The sequence below is a fragment of the Polyodon spathula genome, chromosome 4 (assembly GCF_017654505.1).
Source record: "Polyodon spathula isolate WHYD16114869_AA chromosome 4, ASM1765450v1, whole genome shotgun sequence".
Lineage (NCBI taxonomy): Eukaryota > Metazoa > Chordata > Actinopteri > Acipenseriformes > Polyodontidae > Polyodon > Polyodon spathula.
The window spans coordinates 39,665,321-39,682,298 of record NC_054537.1 but is presented as its reverse complement, the minus strand read 5'-3'; the positions used below and the strand labels follow the sequence as shown (position 1 = coordinate 39,682,298).

Sequence of the window (16,978 nt, the reverse complement as noted above, 5' to 3'; positions counted from 1 at the left end):
ATATTGTGGGTAAAGGCAGTAAAATGGTAGATTTTTAAGTAGACCTATTTGTCTTTTGTGTCACTTGTTTTACATGTGTAGCTCACATACATTTTTGTATTTTTAAGCATATGTTTCCTAAATAGGTCTGTATCGTTTAAGCAATAAGGAATTGGGAGAAACAAATGAAGTGTATGCCACAATTAAATAAGATAACATGTTCTTTATAGGTGAAACAATAACCAACGCAAAACAATAACCAATAGTCAATGTCCTACCACTTACTAGATTTACTACCATTATTACTGGTCCCCTAGTTTATTGTGTTCGTTTTTCTTTTGGTTCTCCACGTTACAGTAATTCAGGATATGAAATACAATTATTTTAAATAGCACTCATGGCATACTGGTACCTTTTCTGTTGGTCACATGATTGATAGTCCGTTGGAGCGAGTTTCAACTGCAACACATGAATTATTACCTTGAAATACCTGCATATTTATAATAAAAGTATAACTCTGTTGATCACTCTGTTTTAATTGATCGTACTAAAAATATGGTAATTAATTGAAGGAGACTTTTTTTTTTTTGGGGGGGGGTCCCGTAGCGCTCGATTCTTGGCCCAGTTGTGTTTATTGTACTAGATAGGCAAAAAAGTATAATTACATGTATATTGTACAAGAACACCAGGGGTTGAACAAAGATAAGATAACATTATATAATATATACCGTATTTCATATATAAAATATATATATATATATATATTATTAATTATTACTAACGTTGTGTTCCTGAAAAGGCCTGTACTGGAAGCACTGGGAACTTAATTGCGCCAATTTACAAATTGCCACTACAAGCTTCCTTGGAACTCCTTCCTCAGAATGATGGTGTAGTTTAGTCCACTTTCATTCCACCATTGTCCTCTTTTTTGAGACCGCCTCAATTTTCCCTGGCAGATGTGCAACTTTTATGTTGTCTCATGTCACATAAATGATAAAAAAACTCTGTGCTGCAAGCCTGCTACCTTATTCTCAAATTATTGATGGAGGTGTATTTAAAGACATCGCGTCAGTGTAGCGTCACCAGTTGTTTGTCCAGAAAAGCAAAACACTTGATTTCGTATGAGAGAGTATTACAAAGACAAAATGATTTTGTAGAGTAATGCACTTACCTTGGTGACCACGTTTTTTACGAGTCCAATGCTTATATTATATTTTCTATCGTTACACAGACAATCTGCGTTGTTGATCTCGTTGCGACTATCATTCCCATGAACATATGCAGTCCTGCTGCCATTTGTTGTATTTACATATGAAACCGGGTTTATTGTCCTGTTTCCCCCACTCACAGTCACAGATTTACACGTGTAGCCGGGCTGGGCTAAAAGAAGAGAGTCTGAATTCTGGCTGTATCCAATAAACAAAGCGGGGATCCAGGTTAGGAGAATTAGTTGTTTCTGGTATTTCCCAAATCCCCCAAGATAAGGCGCCACAGATTCGTCATATTCACAGAGCACTCCCGAAGAAGCTTTTTCGGTAGCCACAAAGCCATTTTCTGGAAATTCTGGGTGAACCTCTTCACATTCCAGTCTTTCTATGGCCATCGTGTTTTTATTGTCAGTTTAAATCAATGGTATGTTTAAAGCACGTCTGTGCTCGACAATGCACTCTATCAGTCCACTGTATCAGTCTTTAGCTCTCCGTGACAGCGCTGTTATGTTACAAAGAAAATACAACGCAGTCAATTTTTTTTTTTAAATAAAATAATAATTAAAATCTGGGAAAAAAAAAAAAAAATCTAAAAATACACTCCTAAAATTTTAATAAAATATATAATAAAAATATTTTATATATAAATTGGAATTCTTGCTCAAGTACATTGTGCTCAGCCCTTTGGACGACATAAGTGAGGAGAGAGGAGAAACTCATCTAGATTCATCTCTCTGAGGAGAGAGAGAGAGAGAGAGAGAGAGAGAGAGAGAGAGAGAGAGAGAGAGAGAGAGAGAGAGAGAGAGAGAGAGAGAGAGAGAGAGAGAGAGAGAGAGAGAGAGAGAGAGAGAGAGAGGAGAGAGAGAGAGAGAGAGAGAGAGAGAGAGCGCTGGTGCCCTCAACTACTACTTTGAAATCCACAAAAAAAAAAAAAAAAAAACCCAATAAACTATAAGGTATTCTTCTATGGTTTCCGCTTTTAACAACAGGCAACATAAACTTACTGCCGCCCCCCCTGAATCACCAACTAAGCTTACCACAATTGGAAAATATAGGGATGATACGTAAATGCACTGAATTCTACTGGGTATGTATGGAAAGCGAGCAATAAGGGGCTTGCCGCATATGAGTGTTTGAGTAATGTATATTCGAGGTTTTGCATCTGGTAAAGGTAAAAATACCAACCAGAGCAGTAAGACATATCAAAAATACCGATCGATATATATATATATATATATATAATATATATATATATATAATATATATATATATATATATATATATAAGGTACCAGGGAGGGGGGTAAAATCCTTCCCTGCTAAAAACCTTGTGAGAATGCACATTTGGGTGTTATGGGGTTTAATTGTAATTGTTTTAATGATTTAGTTAATCCTCGGCACCTGATCGTAATTATAAATTAGAGACAGGTGCAGGGTATTTAAAAGAGGCAGCCAGACTGATCGGGGCTGCTGAGTGAAGAGCCCGACTGCGTGTGTGTCCAGTCGTATTGAAGAGAGTGCTGAGAGAAGCCCGTTTTGGTGTTTGTCAGGTAAACGGCTTAGCCGTCCTGTGGTTTAGTGAGGAACCAGTTTATGTTTAGTCAGAGCTCCAAGAGGGAGCTAGGCATTTGTTTGGTTTTCATTTCTGTGTTTATTAAAAAGTGCGCGTCAGCGCCGTAAAAGATCAATTTGTGTCCTGGGTCTACTTTGAAAGGGGCAACGAACGTGAAAAGTGAAAGGATCGTTTACATATGGTACCAGAAGTGTGTGTGGGCGCCCCTATGACCCAGTAAAATGGAAACCCTAGAGGATTTGGTCGCTTTGATGAAGAGAAACACTGCTGCCCAGATTGAGCAGAATAAGAGATGGAGATTGAAACTTGGACTGCCAGAGCCAGAGCCGACGGAGCTGGATCTGCTGCTCCAAAAATGGGAGCAGGCAAGACAAGCCCAGCCGCCGCTCCCAGCGCCCAGAGAAGAGGAGCCGCCGCTCCCAGCGCCCAGAGAAGAGGAGCCGCCGCTCCCAGAGCCCAGAGAAGAGGAGCCGCCGCTCCCAGAGCCCAGAGAAGAGGAGCCGCCGCTCCCAGCGCCCAGAGAAGAGGAGCCGCCGCTCCCAGAGCCCAGAGAGGGAGAAGCGATGAACAAAGAGGAGGAGGTGAGGTGCCCACCTCCATCACCCCAGCGAACCAGTCCGGCACTGCCAGTTGCGGTCCCTTGCCCCTTGCTCCTGGACACCCTGCCGGTCTTCCTAGACCTTCCTGCGCTGGACCTGGAGCCCAGGAGTCTGCAACATTGGCCACAGCTTTTCCCCTGGTTCCCTGCTCCGCTCTTCCCGAGCACCCAGACGTCGCTGGGCTGCTGCCAGACGTCGCTGTTGCTCCCCCTGTTCGCTGCTTCGCTCCCCCTGGGTGATCGGACATCGCTGCGCCGGTCCCCAGTGGAAGATCTCTGTCCACTGCTGCATCCTCCTGTTCCCCGGTCGTCACTTCGGTCGGCCCTGTCATCCCGGTGGGGTCCCTTGTCGCCGGTTCATGGTCCCTTCCCGGAAGTGCTGGAAGGTTCGACCCACCCTCAAGTCCGCCCGTGGAAGAGGGCGGAAATTGACATTTCGGGACTTGAGTGTGGGTGGTTGTGTTTTAGGGGAGGGGGTGGCCTTGGTATGGCCGATCAGTGTTTCACACTTGAGGGGGAGGATGTGTAAGGTACCAGGGAGGGGGGTAAAATCCTTCCCTGCTAAAAACCTTGTGAGAATGCACATTTGGGTGTTATGGGGTTTAATTGTAATTGTTTTAATGATTTAGTTAATCCTCGGCACCTGATCGTAATTATAAATTAGAGACAGGTGCAGGGTATTTAAAAGAGGCAGCCAGACTGATCGGGGCTGCTGAGTGAAGAGCCCGACTGCGTGTGTGTCCAGTCGTATTGAAGAGAGTGCTGAGAGAAGCCCGTTTTGGTGTTTGTCAGGTAAACGGCTTAGCCGTCCTGTGGTTTAGTGAGGAACCAGTCTATGTTTAGTCAGAGCTCCAAGAGGGAGCTAGGCATTTGTTTGGTTTTCATTTCTGTGTTTATTAAAAAAGTGCGCGTCAGCGCCGTAAAAGATCAATTTGTGTCCTGGGTCTACTTTGAAAGGGGCAACGAACGTGAAAAGTGAAAGGATCGTTTACAATACCATATATATATATATATATATATATATATATATATATATATATATATATATATAGATATATATATATATTTCCGTTACATGATTGTAGTTGTTGAACTTCATGCTGATTTCAATTCGGCTCTCGCAAAGATAAGCATCAACTAAGACGTAGCTTTGCAGTAAACTAATGTGATCCGTTTGCATCTCCATCCATTTGCGTTGTTTTCCGTCTGATGATGTAGATATCCTTCTGTCTGGTGTTGATAACTGAAGTGTAATGCTGGCTCCAGGGATCAGCACATTTTGCATCCCCAGCGCATCAACGGCTGGGATGCTGGCTCCAGGGATCAACCCAGTGCGGTCTCCCCATCGTATCAGCGTGACAACCGTCTGGATTGAACTAAGTAGGGTACATCTCTGGGGTCTTCAAGTGGGCACCTTCCATCCTCGGTGTTTTGTTGACTAGCCCACGACACCTCAAGAGGGCTCAACAGTGATTCTGGCGTCCCTCATCCCCTCCATCCCCCACTCAGCTCAGGCCAGCTTACTTACCTGTATATCAGCGTTGCTTACTTTCTATTGTGCTTGAGTTCCCGATCCAAAATCTTTCCGTCTCAACCACAGCCAGTTTATGCTCCTTTCTGCTGCTTCAGATAAGTTCTTCACTGTGCGACACAACTCTTGGCCACTGAACCCAACGTCTCTGAGAAACCGGATGGTAGAGTGTGCCACAAATCCTCGACAACCCACCTCCACTGGGTAAACTCGGACTCTCCATCCTCGCTGTTCTGCTTCAGCAGCTAGCTGAGTATATCGAAGTTTCTTCCTCTCATACGCCTCATCCACAGCATCTTCCCATGGCACTGTTAACTCTACCAGATGATCAAGGCATGCTGATCCAGACCACAAGACAATGTCTGAAGGTTAGTGGTGGCAATCTCAGGTGGAAAAATAAGCCGTTGACCAACATCTGCCAGCATCTTCCAGTCTCTAGCAGCGTCCAGTTGTCCTGAGCGAGGCTTGATTTTAACACCTTTTCATGGTGGTTTCTCTCCTCGACGGAAAAATATTTTCTTTTGTGTGTAATGCTTTGATAGAACCTGGTAAATTACGCCTGTCTTCGAATGCTAAGGCCAAACATCGCAGCACCTGGTCATGGCACCAAGTAAACCATCCTTGGCTAAGACCCACCCACCTTACATTCTGTCAAAATGTGCCTAATGTTGCAGGTAATGAACACAAAGGACATGAGGGATCTTCACCCACCCAGAGCTTTAGGTTCTGTGGTGATGGGAGAACGTCATATGCTGATCTGATGAGGAAATTGATCCTGCTCTGTTCCATAGTCCATAGGTCTAGCCAGCCGATCCATCTCTGATTCGAAGGGCAGCCTTAGCATCTTCCACAACATTTTTTGCCGTCCATTTTCTTCCAGTTTTCAACACAGCTGCTGCCTCACTTATGCATTTGTCACGTGAATCTACTAATGTAATTTCCAGTCGGGCTTTGGTGCACAGTGTCCTTTAGATCCCCGTCGTACCATCTCCCTATACTTTTCACTGGCTTCTCGGACACTGTTGGTATTGCCTCACCATTAATGTAGAACCTTTCATCTACTACTTTACCTTTAATTACAGAGATGCTCCTTGATTTAGTGGGCTTTAATGGGCTTCGTGCCCATTCAATGTTATTGGTTAATTTGCCCAATAATAGATTAGTGCAGGCTACTGTTGTAGTCATTGTTGTCATGTCATCCATGTATGCTCGAATTCGTGGTAGTCGCATTCCAGAAGCCAAGTGTTCTCCCCCCACTACCCATTTTGATGCCCTTATAATTACTTCCATTGCCATGGTAAAAGCCAGTGGAGAAATGGTACATCCTGCCATTATTCCAACTTCTAAACATTACCATGTAGTGCTGAATTCTGAAGTTGAAAAACTAAATTGCAAATCTCCAAAGTAGGCTTTCACTAAATTTGTTATTATCATCAGTATGCTGAAAAAAATCAAATGCTGCCTAAAGAAGTTCATGTGGCACTGAACCATATGCATTAGCCAAATCCAGGAATGTCACATGGAGCTCCTTCCTCTCCTTTTTTGCTGATTGAATTTGTTGCCACATTACGTTGATGTGTTCTAAGCATCCTGGGAAACCTGGAATGCCTGCTTTTTGTACTGAAGTGTCAATGAAGCAGTTCTTTAATAGGTAGGTTGACAATCTCTGAGCAATAATGCTGAAGAAAATCTTGCCTTCTACGTTTAATAGGGAAATAGGACGAAACTGACTGATGCTTGTAGAATCCTTTTCTTTTGGTATAAAGACTCCACCTGCTCAGCGCCATGCTCTTGGTACAACCTGTTTTTCCCATGCCACTTTCATCAATTTTCACAGGATTCGTAGAACTCCAGAAGCACTTTTGTATACTCTGTATGGAACTCCATTAGGCCCTGGAGATGTTGATGCCCTTGCTTTTTTCACAGCTTGCTCTACTTCTTTCCACTTAGGTGCACGGTCCTCCATTTGGTATTTGGGTGGAATATCTGAAGGAATTGACATAGGCTCCTGCCTTTTGAATCTGCATGTGTTTCCTCCAAATATCTCTCCAGCTCAAACTTATTTAGTGGGCCATTTTTCTCGCTGGTGAATATATTCTTTACAATTTTGAATGGATCTTTATAAAAGTTAGTTCTCGCACATTCTTTCTTTATGTAGCGTTTCAGTAGGCGCTCAGCTCTGCAAAATTTTGCAAGCTTATCTTTTATGACCCTTTGTAACAGATGGAGTCCCTCCTTCTGACTTTGTTCTGCCTTTCTCCATTGCTCCTCAACTGCCTCCTTTCTCTAACTAAACAATCGTCTAAACAAACAATCTCCTGCTGCCGTCTAGACTTTCCAGGAATAGTTTGTACTTTTTCCTTCCTTTCTTCACTTCCAAACCTCTCGCTTCCATATGCGTAGATGATGTCCCCAAATTTATCCAGCTTCTTTTCAACTGTTCAATTTAACCTTTCCAAAGTAAAACAGAGATCCGTGTTTACTGTGTCCCACGCAGTTTTCTCACAAGCTCTTGGCCATTTAACTCCAGGCTTGTGCCCATTGAGGTTCTTTTCTCTCTTACGCTGCTTTGTCTGATCGTGTTTGCAAGGATCATTAGGTTCATCACTAGTTGTATCTGGAGATTGGGCTGACCATGACAGGGTCTTGATCTGGTGTCCTCCATCCACACCTTGATTGACATGACTTTGTGGCATGGAGCATTGTCCTACTGGAAAAACCAATCCTCAGAGTTGGAGAACATTGTCAGAGCAGAAGGAAGCAAGTTTTCTTCCAGGACAACCTTGTACTTGGCTTGATTCATGCGTCCTTCACAAAGACAAATCTGCCCGATTCCAGCCTTGCTGAAGCACCCCCAGATGAGTCCAATTTTCAGCTTTGCCCAACACCTCGTCATTTAATGGTTAGATGGAGACCTGGAGAGGCCTACAAGCCACAGTGTCTCACACCCACTGTGAAATGTGGTGGAGGATCGGTGATGATCTGGGGGTGCTTCAGCAAGGCTGGAATCGGGCAGCTTTGGCATGAATCAAGCCAAGTACAAGGTTGTCCTGGAAGAAAACTTGCTTCCTTCTGCTCTGACAATGTTCCCCAACTCTGAGGATTGGTTTTTCCAGCAGGACAATGCTCCATGCCACACAGCCAGGTCAATCAAGGTGTGGATGGAGGACCACCAGATCAAGACCCTGTCATGGCCAGCCCAATCTCCAGACCTGAACCCCATTGAAAACCTCTGGAATGTGATCAAGAGGAAGATGGATGGTCACAAGCCATCAAACAAAGCCGAGCTGCTTGAATTTTTGCGCCAGGAGTGGCATAAAGTCACCCAACATCAATGTGAAAGACTGGTGGAGAGCATGCCAAGACGCATGAAAGCTGTGATTGAAAATCAGGGTTATTCCACCAAATATTGATTTCTGAACTCTTCCTAAGTTAAAACATTAGTATTGTGTTGTTTAAAAATGAATCTAAACTTATTTTCTTTGCATTATTCGAGGTCTGACAACACTGCATCTTTTTTGTTATTTTGACCAGTTGTCATTTTCTGCAAATAAATGCTCTAAATGACAATATTTTTATTTGGAATTTGGGAGAAATGTTGTCAGTAGTTTATAGAATAAAACAAAAATGTTCATTTTACCCAAACACATACCTATAAATAGTAAAACCAGAGAAACTGATAATTTTGCAGTGGTCTCTTAATTTTTTCCAGAGCTATATATATATATATATATATATATATATATATATATATATATATATATATATATATATATATATATATTAAATTCATTCTAGTTAGATGCTTAAGATCCACTACGATTTTGAAAACCGGTGTCAACATGTAAGTTGTAATGACGTTTAATTTGGTAGGGGGGGTGGGGGGGTCAACACTAGCATGTTTGTTTAGGAAAAACAGTCTTCTCAAGTCGAAAGCATATGATTTATGAATTCAATAATGTCAGTCACTTGTCTATTAAATTGCTGAAGGTTTAATTCAAGGCTTAAAGGTAATTGCACTAATTGCATTATTCACAACCTCATATAAAGTAGTGTGTGAAGATACAGTAGTGTTTGATATGAGTGACCTTATAACACATTACTCATGTTTTGAAAAAAATCTGACTGAAACCCAACCATTCACGTTGTATGCAGAGCAACACATGATAAATCCCAAATTGTACAGTACAGTATTTGTGTTCTGGTTACTGATTGTTGTTGTAACGACCTCTGAACGTAAAGTAATTGCTGAACAGACAAGCCCCATCTTCAAACCCTAGCTTGTTGTTTACAACAGGATGTGCATTCTCCAGCTAGAAAAAAAGCACAACAAATGACATAAAAATAAATAAATAAATAAAAGTAATACAGGATAATAAACTATGCAATAAGGAACAACGATCCATAAGGTACTTCATCCGAGTATGTTAAATAGTAAGTACCATTGGACCATGTTCCATAAACCAGTATTAATAGGAGTAATAGGCAACCTTATTGTCATGTTGAACCACTTTTATTTTACAAAGATTTAGAGATGCCTTTAGTAAGCACATAATGCAAAGATGGTTTGTCTGCAAGCAGAGACCAATATTCTGAAAATATTATCTAATGTTTGTATACGTAATTGTATTCATTCAGACAAGAGAAATCTCCAATAATTAGAATAAGCTTCTGTGATTATAGATTGGCAGAGATGGGGTTAAATTCCCCTACCTGCCTGGGTTTATTGTGATCAGGTGGCTGGGGTTAATTGGAGTAATTAACGATCCATCAGCACCCAGCTACCTGACATAAAAGGAGGCCTCAGCTGCCGTTAGGGAGGAGAGGGAAGTGATGAAGCAAGCTGACAATTGTGTTTGCTGGGTTTTTGGGTTGCTGTTTTGTTGGTTTTTTTTTTTTGTGATCTGGTGAAGCCTTCGCCCAGCCTGGAAACCTTTAATTTTGTAAGTTTTACTTTGTGTTTTTGTGTTTAAATACCTTTGTTTTGGCCCTTGTTGCCTTTTATTTTGTGCTTCTTTATAATAAAAGTATTATTTTTTTTGAACTGCAGTCTGTCTCTGGGCCTCTATCTACTCGCCAGCCTGTCACTGCTTCTTTTTCAGTTCTCACCAAGCCTGCATGTGGACGTGCCAGGTTTGTATGATGTTAACACCTCTGATATACTTACACATTCGCAAGGCAGCCCATTTACTCAATGTACAGCACACATGATTGATCCTCTATAAGCTGAGGATTATTACACAACCCTGAAATTCAAAAAGTAACTAAAGCATACAAACCACTATGCATTTGTTTTTGTAGGTAAACAAGAATATGGTAAAAGAAAACATTGAAGCTTTTCTTTTGAAGTGATGACATGTGTGCAGGTTTTGTTAATTATGATGCCCCTCATCCCAAAGAAATTGGAGACAAAGAGGGTAGTCTGTTAATGAGGGACACTGGCATGTTTATTTAACCCCTGTAACCCCTGGAAAATAAACCACATAACATTTTTTTTTTTTGTTTGCTATGAACAAGTCACATTAATATACTTCAGGCTTGTTTGATAAGTTCATGTAAGACCAAATATAAATGATAAATGTGAATTGCACTGTAAATGCATATTGGTTTCCCACATGGGTATACAAGTCAGTAAGGGTAATACTGCATCTTAGCACCACACTGTATATCAAGTATGCTTTCACAGCCAAAACCAACTAGTGTTAAGCAAGTTTTAAGAAGTCATAACTACCAGTAAGCTCCCAAGATATTCAAGGCCTTGATCACTGGTTGCTGACTAGCCATCGAATTGCAGGCTGAAGAATAATTTGTGCAGCTTCAGCACATGAACATCTCTGATTACAGCACCATTTGAGTAATGCCCACTCTCCCTGTTTCAACTGCAGTATAGCTCTACAACATTTACAACTCATGCATTCATTGGTACAACAGATGTCATACAAGCATATTCTAATAAGGTCTGCAGTAGCCAACACCAATACTGCAATCAACAACACAGTGATCTGAAACGTGTTACTGGGAACTGCTGAATACATTTCAGACCCTGGCCCCATTTTTTGAGTAGCTATTCAGTGTAATTGACATAATCCTAGTAGTTATCCTACTCTATAGTAACCTGATAGACATGTACACATACTGCAAATGGTTAAAATGTCATGTACATTTTCAAACAGAAACAATTAAACATATTGTAGTATCCAGGGATAATGAGGTAAAGTAAAGGCATTAGTTTGAATTAGCTTTACCTCAAAATTGACTTCAGTGTATTTCTAAAATACATACTGTACCAGTATTTTGTATCTACCTGAATAAAATGTAGGTAGACATGGAAAATCATTTTAGAAATGGGTGCTAAACTGTTTTGAAAGTTTTGCACCACACAGCCTATTGGTGCTAAATGATCAAACCCATCCTAATACAGACCCCCCTCATAACTTCACACACCTCACAAACCTTCTCTCCTGTGTATATGGATGAGTGTGGGTGGGTCATGTGAGTAGTCCTGACCCAATCGGAAACTATCATCATCTATGGTTGCTAAGCAATTAAAAAAAAAATAATAATAATAATAATTAACATGCCTACTGGTGCCTCAGTGTAATGTTGCTGGCACTATATGAGGTACCCTGGTGCTAGAATCTAGCACCACAGCGCCACATTTGCACCGCTGGTAGAGCAGGGAGCACAACTCTTTTTATAAATCGATTGCACTGTAATTGAAGATGGTTTGATTAATTTATAACCATTAATTTTCAAGTCATATACACACTCACCAGAAAAAAAGAATGTGATTCTTGATTTCAAGATAAGATTCGCGATCGCAATTGTGTCCCAACCTTGTTTGTAAGTAATATTAAATACACCTAAGGTAAGCAAGAACCTGCTACCTAGGTTGCTTATACAGAAATGCATAATTATCAGAAGAGTAGTGACCTGCCTTGATGGCTTCTGCTACTGGATAATCGAAGGACAACACTCAAAATGACCTCTCCTCAATAATGGATACATTATAATTCGTAAGACTGTCTGCAATTGGATTTGACCTAAAGCTTTTTAATAAGGTTTGTGCTGAGACCAGGGTCATCACTGCGTCATGTACTAAACATTAAATTGGCTTACGCAGAGTCAGGCCTCGGAGAGATTTACACTAGGCCTTGTATGGGTAAAAGACTATTAAAGGTAACCTTGCATAGGTGATTGAGAGAGGGAGGGCTGAAACATATACTTGCACTGTATTCTTATGCTGTCATTTTTTCTGAGTCCTAAAGCATAAATGTCCTGTATCTATATGCTCTCCACCCTCTGCAAACACTCCCTGAAACTCCCAGATTTTCAAAGCTCAAAACCAGGACACAGTGTTAAATAACTAAGACATTAAACCATTTCAATATAGAGTATTTTAATGGTTATTTAAATAGCCATCCTCTCACTCGTAGTATTATCTTAAAAAAAAAAGCAGCCTGCTAATTTCAGTACACTCTCCAGGGTGTATAATTTGTGGCTAATTAGTTTTAGTAGCTATATTGTGTTATACATATTGAGTACTCTTATATTTTCAATAATAATAATAATAATTAAAAATACATTCATGTTTTGGCATTTTTCTTTGTTTTTTTCTTTACTTACTCACTGCACCAGGATCTATTTGTTAATGTTGTTGATGTGGTTTAACCCGGTGGACTCGGACACTTGCTGCTCTCGTTGCTCTGTCTGGATTAAATCTCGCCAAAACTGAACAGCTACAAAATTACCATATTACACGCAACTGCAGATTCATATTGAACATAAACTAAATGAAAACACATGGCATACTGAGGAATAAGTACGCACGTCTGTGTTAATCACTTTGGAAAAATAATGTACTTGTGTTCACAGTAGAAGCCATAAACTAAAAGTGGTTGTTTACATTATTTTGACAAAAAGTACTTAGACTGTATTGCGCTACACTGTCTGAAAACCAGGATTTTTCAAAGATTTTTAGCAAAATGTCAGGACATCTTGACCGCTGATGCAAAACCAGACAACTGGTCACTATATAACAATAAGTGTTCCTATATAACAAGAATATAAATAAGATGGGCTTTCACTAGAAGGCAAAACTATGATAAAATGTTAACAGTGTTCAATGATTTACAATATTGTAGTGTAAAAGGATTGTGGAACATGTTTTTTGAGATATATATATATGTCACAAAGACTGCTGTATTGGGTGACATCAGACCAGAACCAGGAACCAACACAGAATAAACAGAGAGGTGGAATTTGGTGAAGCTGAGCTCTTGTTTGCGCTCAGCATTTAATAAATGAACAAACGGAAAATAAAAGGATGCAAGACAAACAAACCACAGGACACGACACTTTAGCCAAAATAAAGAGACAAGCAAAACTGATTAAACAGACAAACACAGTGAGCTGATATTATTTTAACTTTAACTATTCTTATTACCTCCATCTCCAATCCTGTTCTCCACTCACCGAACACACAACCCAGAGTGAGCGAAAACATGCTGCTTTTATGCAGCTGTACCGAGACTCGATTGCTAATCAATCGTTCAATTGTAGTCTCAGTACAACTGCACGTGAATTAATAAAGTGCAATTCCCCGTGCTCGCATATTATTACATTTTACCTGCATGTGAAGTGCTGTGCAATCCTCATGCCTAAATACAAATATACATTTTAAACCACTCGTGTTACACAGACCCATTTATATCCCGTGTACCAATGACTATACACCAACATTAACACACTACACGTAACATACAACACAAATAAATAGCCCAAGGGTGGGGCACTTTGCCACTATATATATATATATATATATATATATATATATATAATATATATATATATATATATATATATATATATATATATATAGTCTCGGTTAACGCAGACAGGTGCCTCACACAGGGTGAAGCAATCCACACACAGGCGGACGGCGGGTGTGAACCCAGAACCTCTCACACTGCTTGCCTGCCTGCGTTAACCGAGATTGCTACATTCGTGTCAGAAGTGGACGCATGTGCCCTGGCATGCACTCATCGGACTGTAGCCTGATGAGCAAGTCCGGGAGAATAGAAGAAGTGTAAAGGTGTTTTCCATTATATTCTCCCCCTTTGAAACATATACATATTTATTGCTTTTCAATATTTGTAAGCACTTCTTTAAGGTGAACTACTGTAGCTCATGATCCAAAACATCTGTATCTGTTTTGTACTATCCTATCAATTGGAAATAGCTTTTCTTTCATTTAGCCTGGCAGTTGAGCACAAATACATTTTGAATCATATTCAGATTCAAATCCATAAATTGTTTTAAATATTTATAACCCATGAAACTGGTAGAGACGTTTTAAAATGTCTACTTTAATCTGGTCATAGAAATTATCTGCTGGCTGATAATACGTATACAAATATCCCCCTAAAAACCCTTCACAAAACAAAATATTTTGTGCAGTTATCTTTAATGAAAATCCCTGAAGACATCCCATTGCTGTCATGTACAGAATATTATTACAAGTAATGTGCACCATGTTGTCATGGCAACACAAGTAGAGAAGACATAGTAAATGGCACACTTACTACAGTACATCTATAACATCAAGCAGTCCAATAAAGTATGCAGAAAAATACAGTAGTTGTCTGTGCAACACAACACATCACACGTTAATGGTAAAAGTTAGTAAAAACCATTATAAAAATCCTATTTCACTAACATAACTATAACAGCACCCTAAAGGAATGATTAGGAGATAATTTCTTAGTTTTCCCTATTTGCGCCTTTTGATAATCCTGCTGGTGTCGCCCAGGGACTCCACTATTTATATTGTTAAATATAATTTCTAACTTTAAAAATCTTGAATGTATTTATTAATAATTCATCTAGGTACTTTATCATAATCAGTTATTTTACACTTGTCAGTTAACTGTATATTTTACTTAAAAAAATAAATAAAAACAAATGAGAAACTAAAGGCTATGCCAATGCAATGGAAAAGGTTTAGGGTGTCGGCATTAAGATATGTTTCTGTTTAAATCATTAACATAGACATTGCCATGCTGAGGCATGGGGCTTGGGCTTGTTTTTTTTTTTTTAAATCAGACCCAGGTTCTGTCTTATATACAATATTTCAACATGTGGGTAATAACAGCAGTTTAAATGTGAAAACAACTTGGATTCATTAATTGTCTATTACAATACACCTGGCACACATCCATTTCTTCACAAAAAGGTGACATTAAATGTTTACTGCAGATATTTCCCTTTGTCAAAGCCCTTAAGTTACAATAATTGATTGGTCATTAAGGTAGAAAACTGAACCCTACTGCACAGCACCAGAGATCAGCTCTATTCTTGGATTGCCAGCGCCCTCTACTGGTAAATGTAACTTTGTTCTCCGGTACTACTGGGTGATTTTTCAAACATTGCTTTTCATTTTCATCCCTGCTCTTGACATTGTTATATGTCAGAAGAGCACAACAATATACAGAGACAACTGAATGTAAACATGTTTGTTACAGTGCACTGACACCCATAGTTATCAGCGCAAAGTACAGAATATGAACCCAGCTTTTCAGAATTTCAAAATCAGCCTTAAAACAAAAAAAAAAAAAACAACACTAGCTGTCATTTTATCCAGTTATCTAAGGTGGAACCTATCTGCTGCTCTCTCCTTTTCTTTGCAAATCCTGTTAACCTGCGATAACCTACCATGATCTAAATAGGGTCCATGCGAACCACTGATTCGGAAGCAATACCTAACTGACTTTTAAAAATTTAAATTCAGGACCTTTAAAAAGGAAAGACCAAAATGCTATAACCACAGTGTGCATAGTCTAGTGACTCGCATGGCTTTGTCTCAGACCTTACCCACTTTTAAATACTGTTATCTCTTGATCTACACTTGATTTGCCCTGCAGCAATATTTACTGCATATAGGTTTGCCACAAAAAGAAACCTTCACACCAGAAGTATATATGTATACAGCCAGCTTCTATATTCCCCACATCTTAGAAGGATTCCCAATAGGACTTAACTCTTTGCTTTGAATGTGCAATTGTTAGTTATGAAATATGACCAAACATAAGGGGCCTTAATGGCACATCGAGATAATTCACATTCATGCCTTTCACCTATAGAAGCTTGGGTTCAGATCCGTCTTGGTTCACAGATGAAATGAGGTGTGAGATCTCAACATTTGACCACACAAAATGTCAGTTGTCTCCATTTAAGAGACACAGGCAGACTAGTATTCGCCTTTCTTACACTACCTCTTGAACGGTAATGCAGCAGTCAGAAAATGTAAGAAATAAAGAAGCAATGGAGAATACAGATGTGTTATCATTATTGCTTTATTCTTGCCATTTCCTTTAATTAAACTTTATTAATAATAATAATAATAATAATAATAATAATAATAATAATAATAATAATAATAATAATAAAACAGCCATTTGAAATGTTTCAGGGAACGCATGGTCTAATGCAAGTAACACTGCTCTTTTAAGTCTGTATTATAAATTTAAAAATTCTTATATAAAACATTTATTTTTAGACCACAATAATTTACTATTTACAAAAGCTTACACGGAAACAGTTAATACATTCATAGAGGAACAATAAGAGATCCTGTAGGCACAGCCCCCTCTAGTGAACCAACACTGCATGTGCATGGGCACTTTGAAAAAAACATCGTAATTGTTCAAGTCCCTTAATTGCAATTGCATTCATAATTATTTTTAAATACTGATTGGTACATTGTGCTGTGTTATACAGAGAAGAGTACAAACCAGCCTGAATTATAAAGGCCCCTACACAGTGATAAATATTGTTTACTATCCTAAATAAAACCAGAATGCAAACACAACTGTAAAAGCATACCAGATCCTTAATGTTAAACTATGCTTACATTTTTCATTCTTGTGAAAAGCCCTTAAATTTTCATATTTGTTTGTAGAGATACATAAGATATCAATCCTATATTTACTTCTTGTGTTAATATTTTACATGTGACACTCCAAGTTTTGAACAGTTTACCAGTATCACATAACTAGTTATTGGACTTCAGCGTTTGGTTAAATAATCAAC

At 39.3% G+C, this 16,978-nt stretch overlaps 1 protein-coding gene across 2 annotated transcripts in view; it reads right to left on the bottom strand.

The window, feature by feature from the left end:
• Positions 1-1,749, bottom strand: part of LOC121314528 (solute carrier family 22 member 23-like) — a 58,782-nt gene extending 57,033 nt beyond the window's left edge. For both annotated transcript variants that reach the window (XM_041247908.1, XM_041247909.1), the window contains exon 1: positions 1,151-1,749. In XM_041247908.1, the coding sequence (XP_041103842.1) occupies positions 1,151-1,582 (432 nt within the window). In that variant the 5' untranslated portion in view covers positions 1,583-1,749. The remainder of the gene's footprint in view (positions 1-1,150) is intronic.
• Between the last annotated feature and the right edge of the window lie 15,229 nt (positions 1,750-16,978).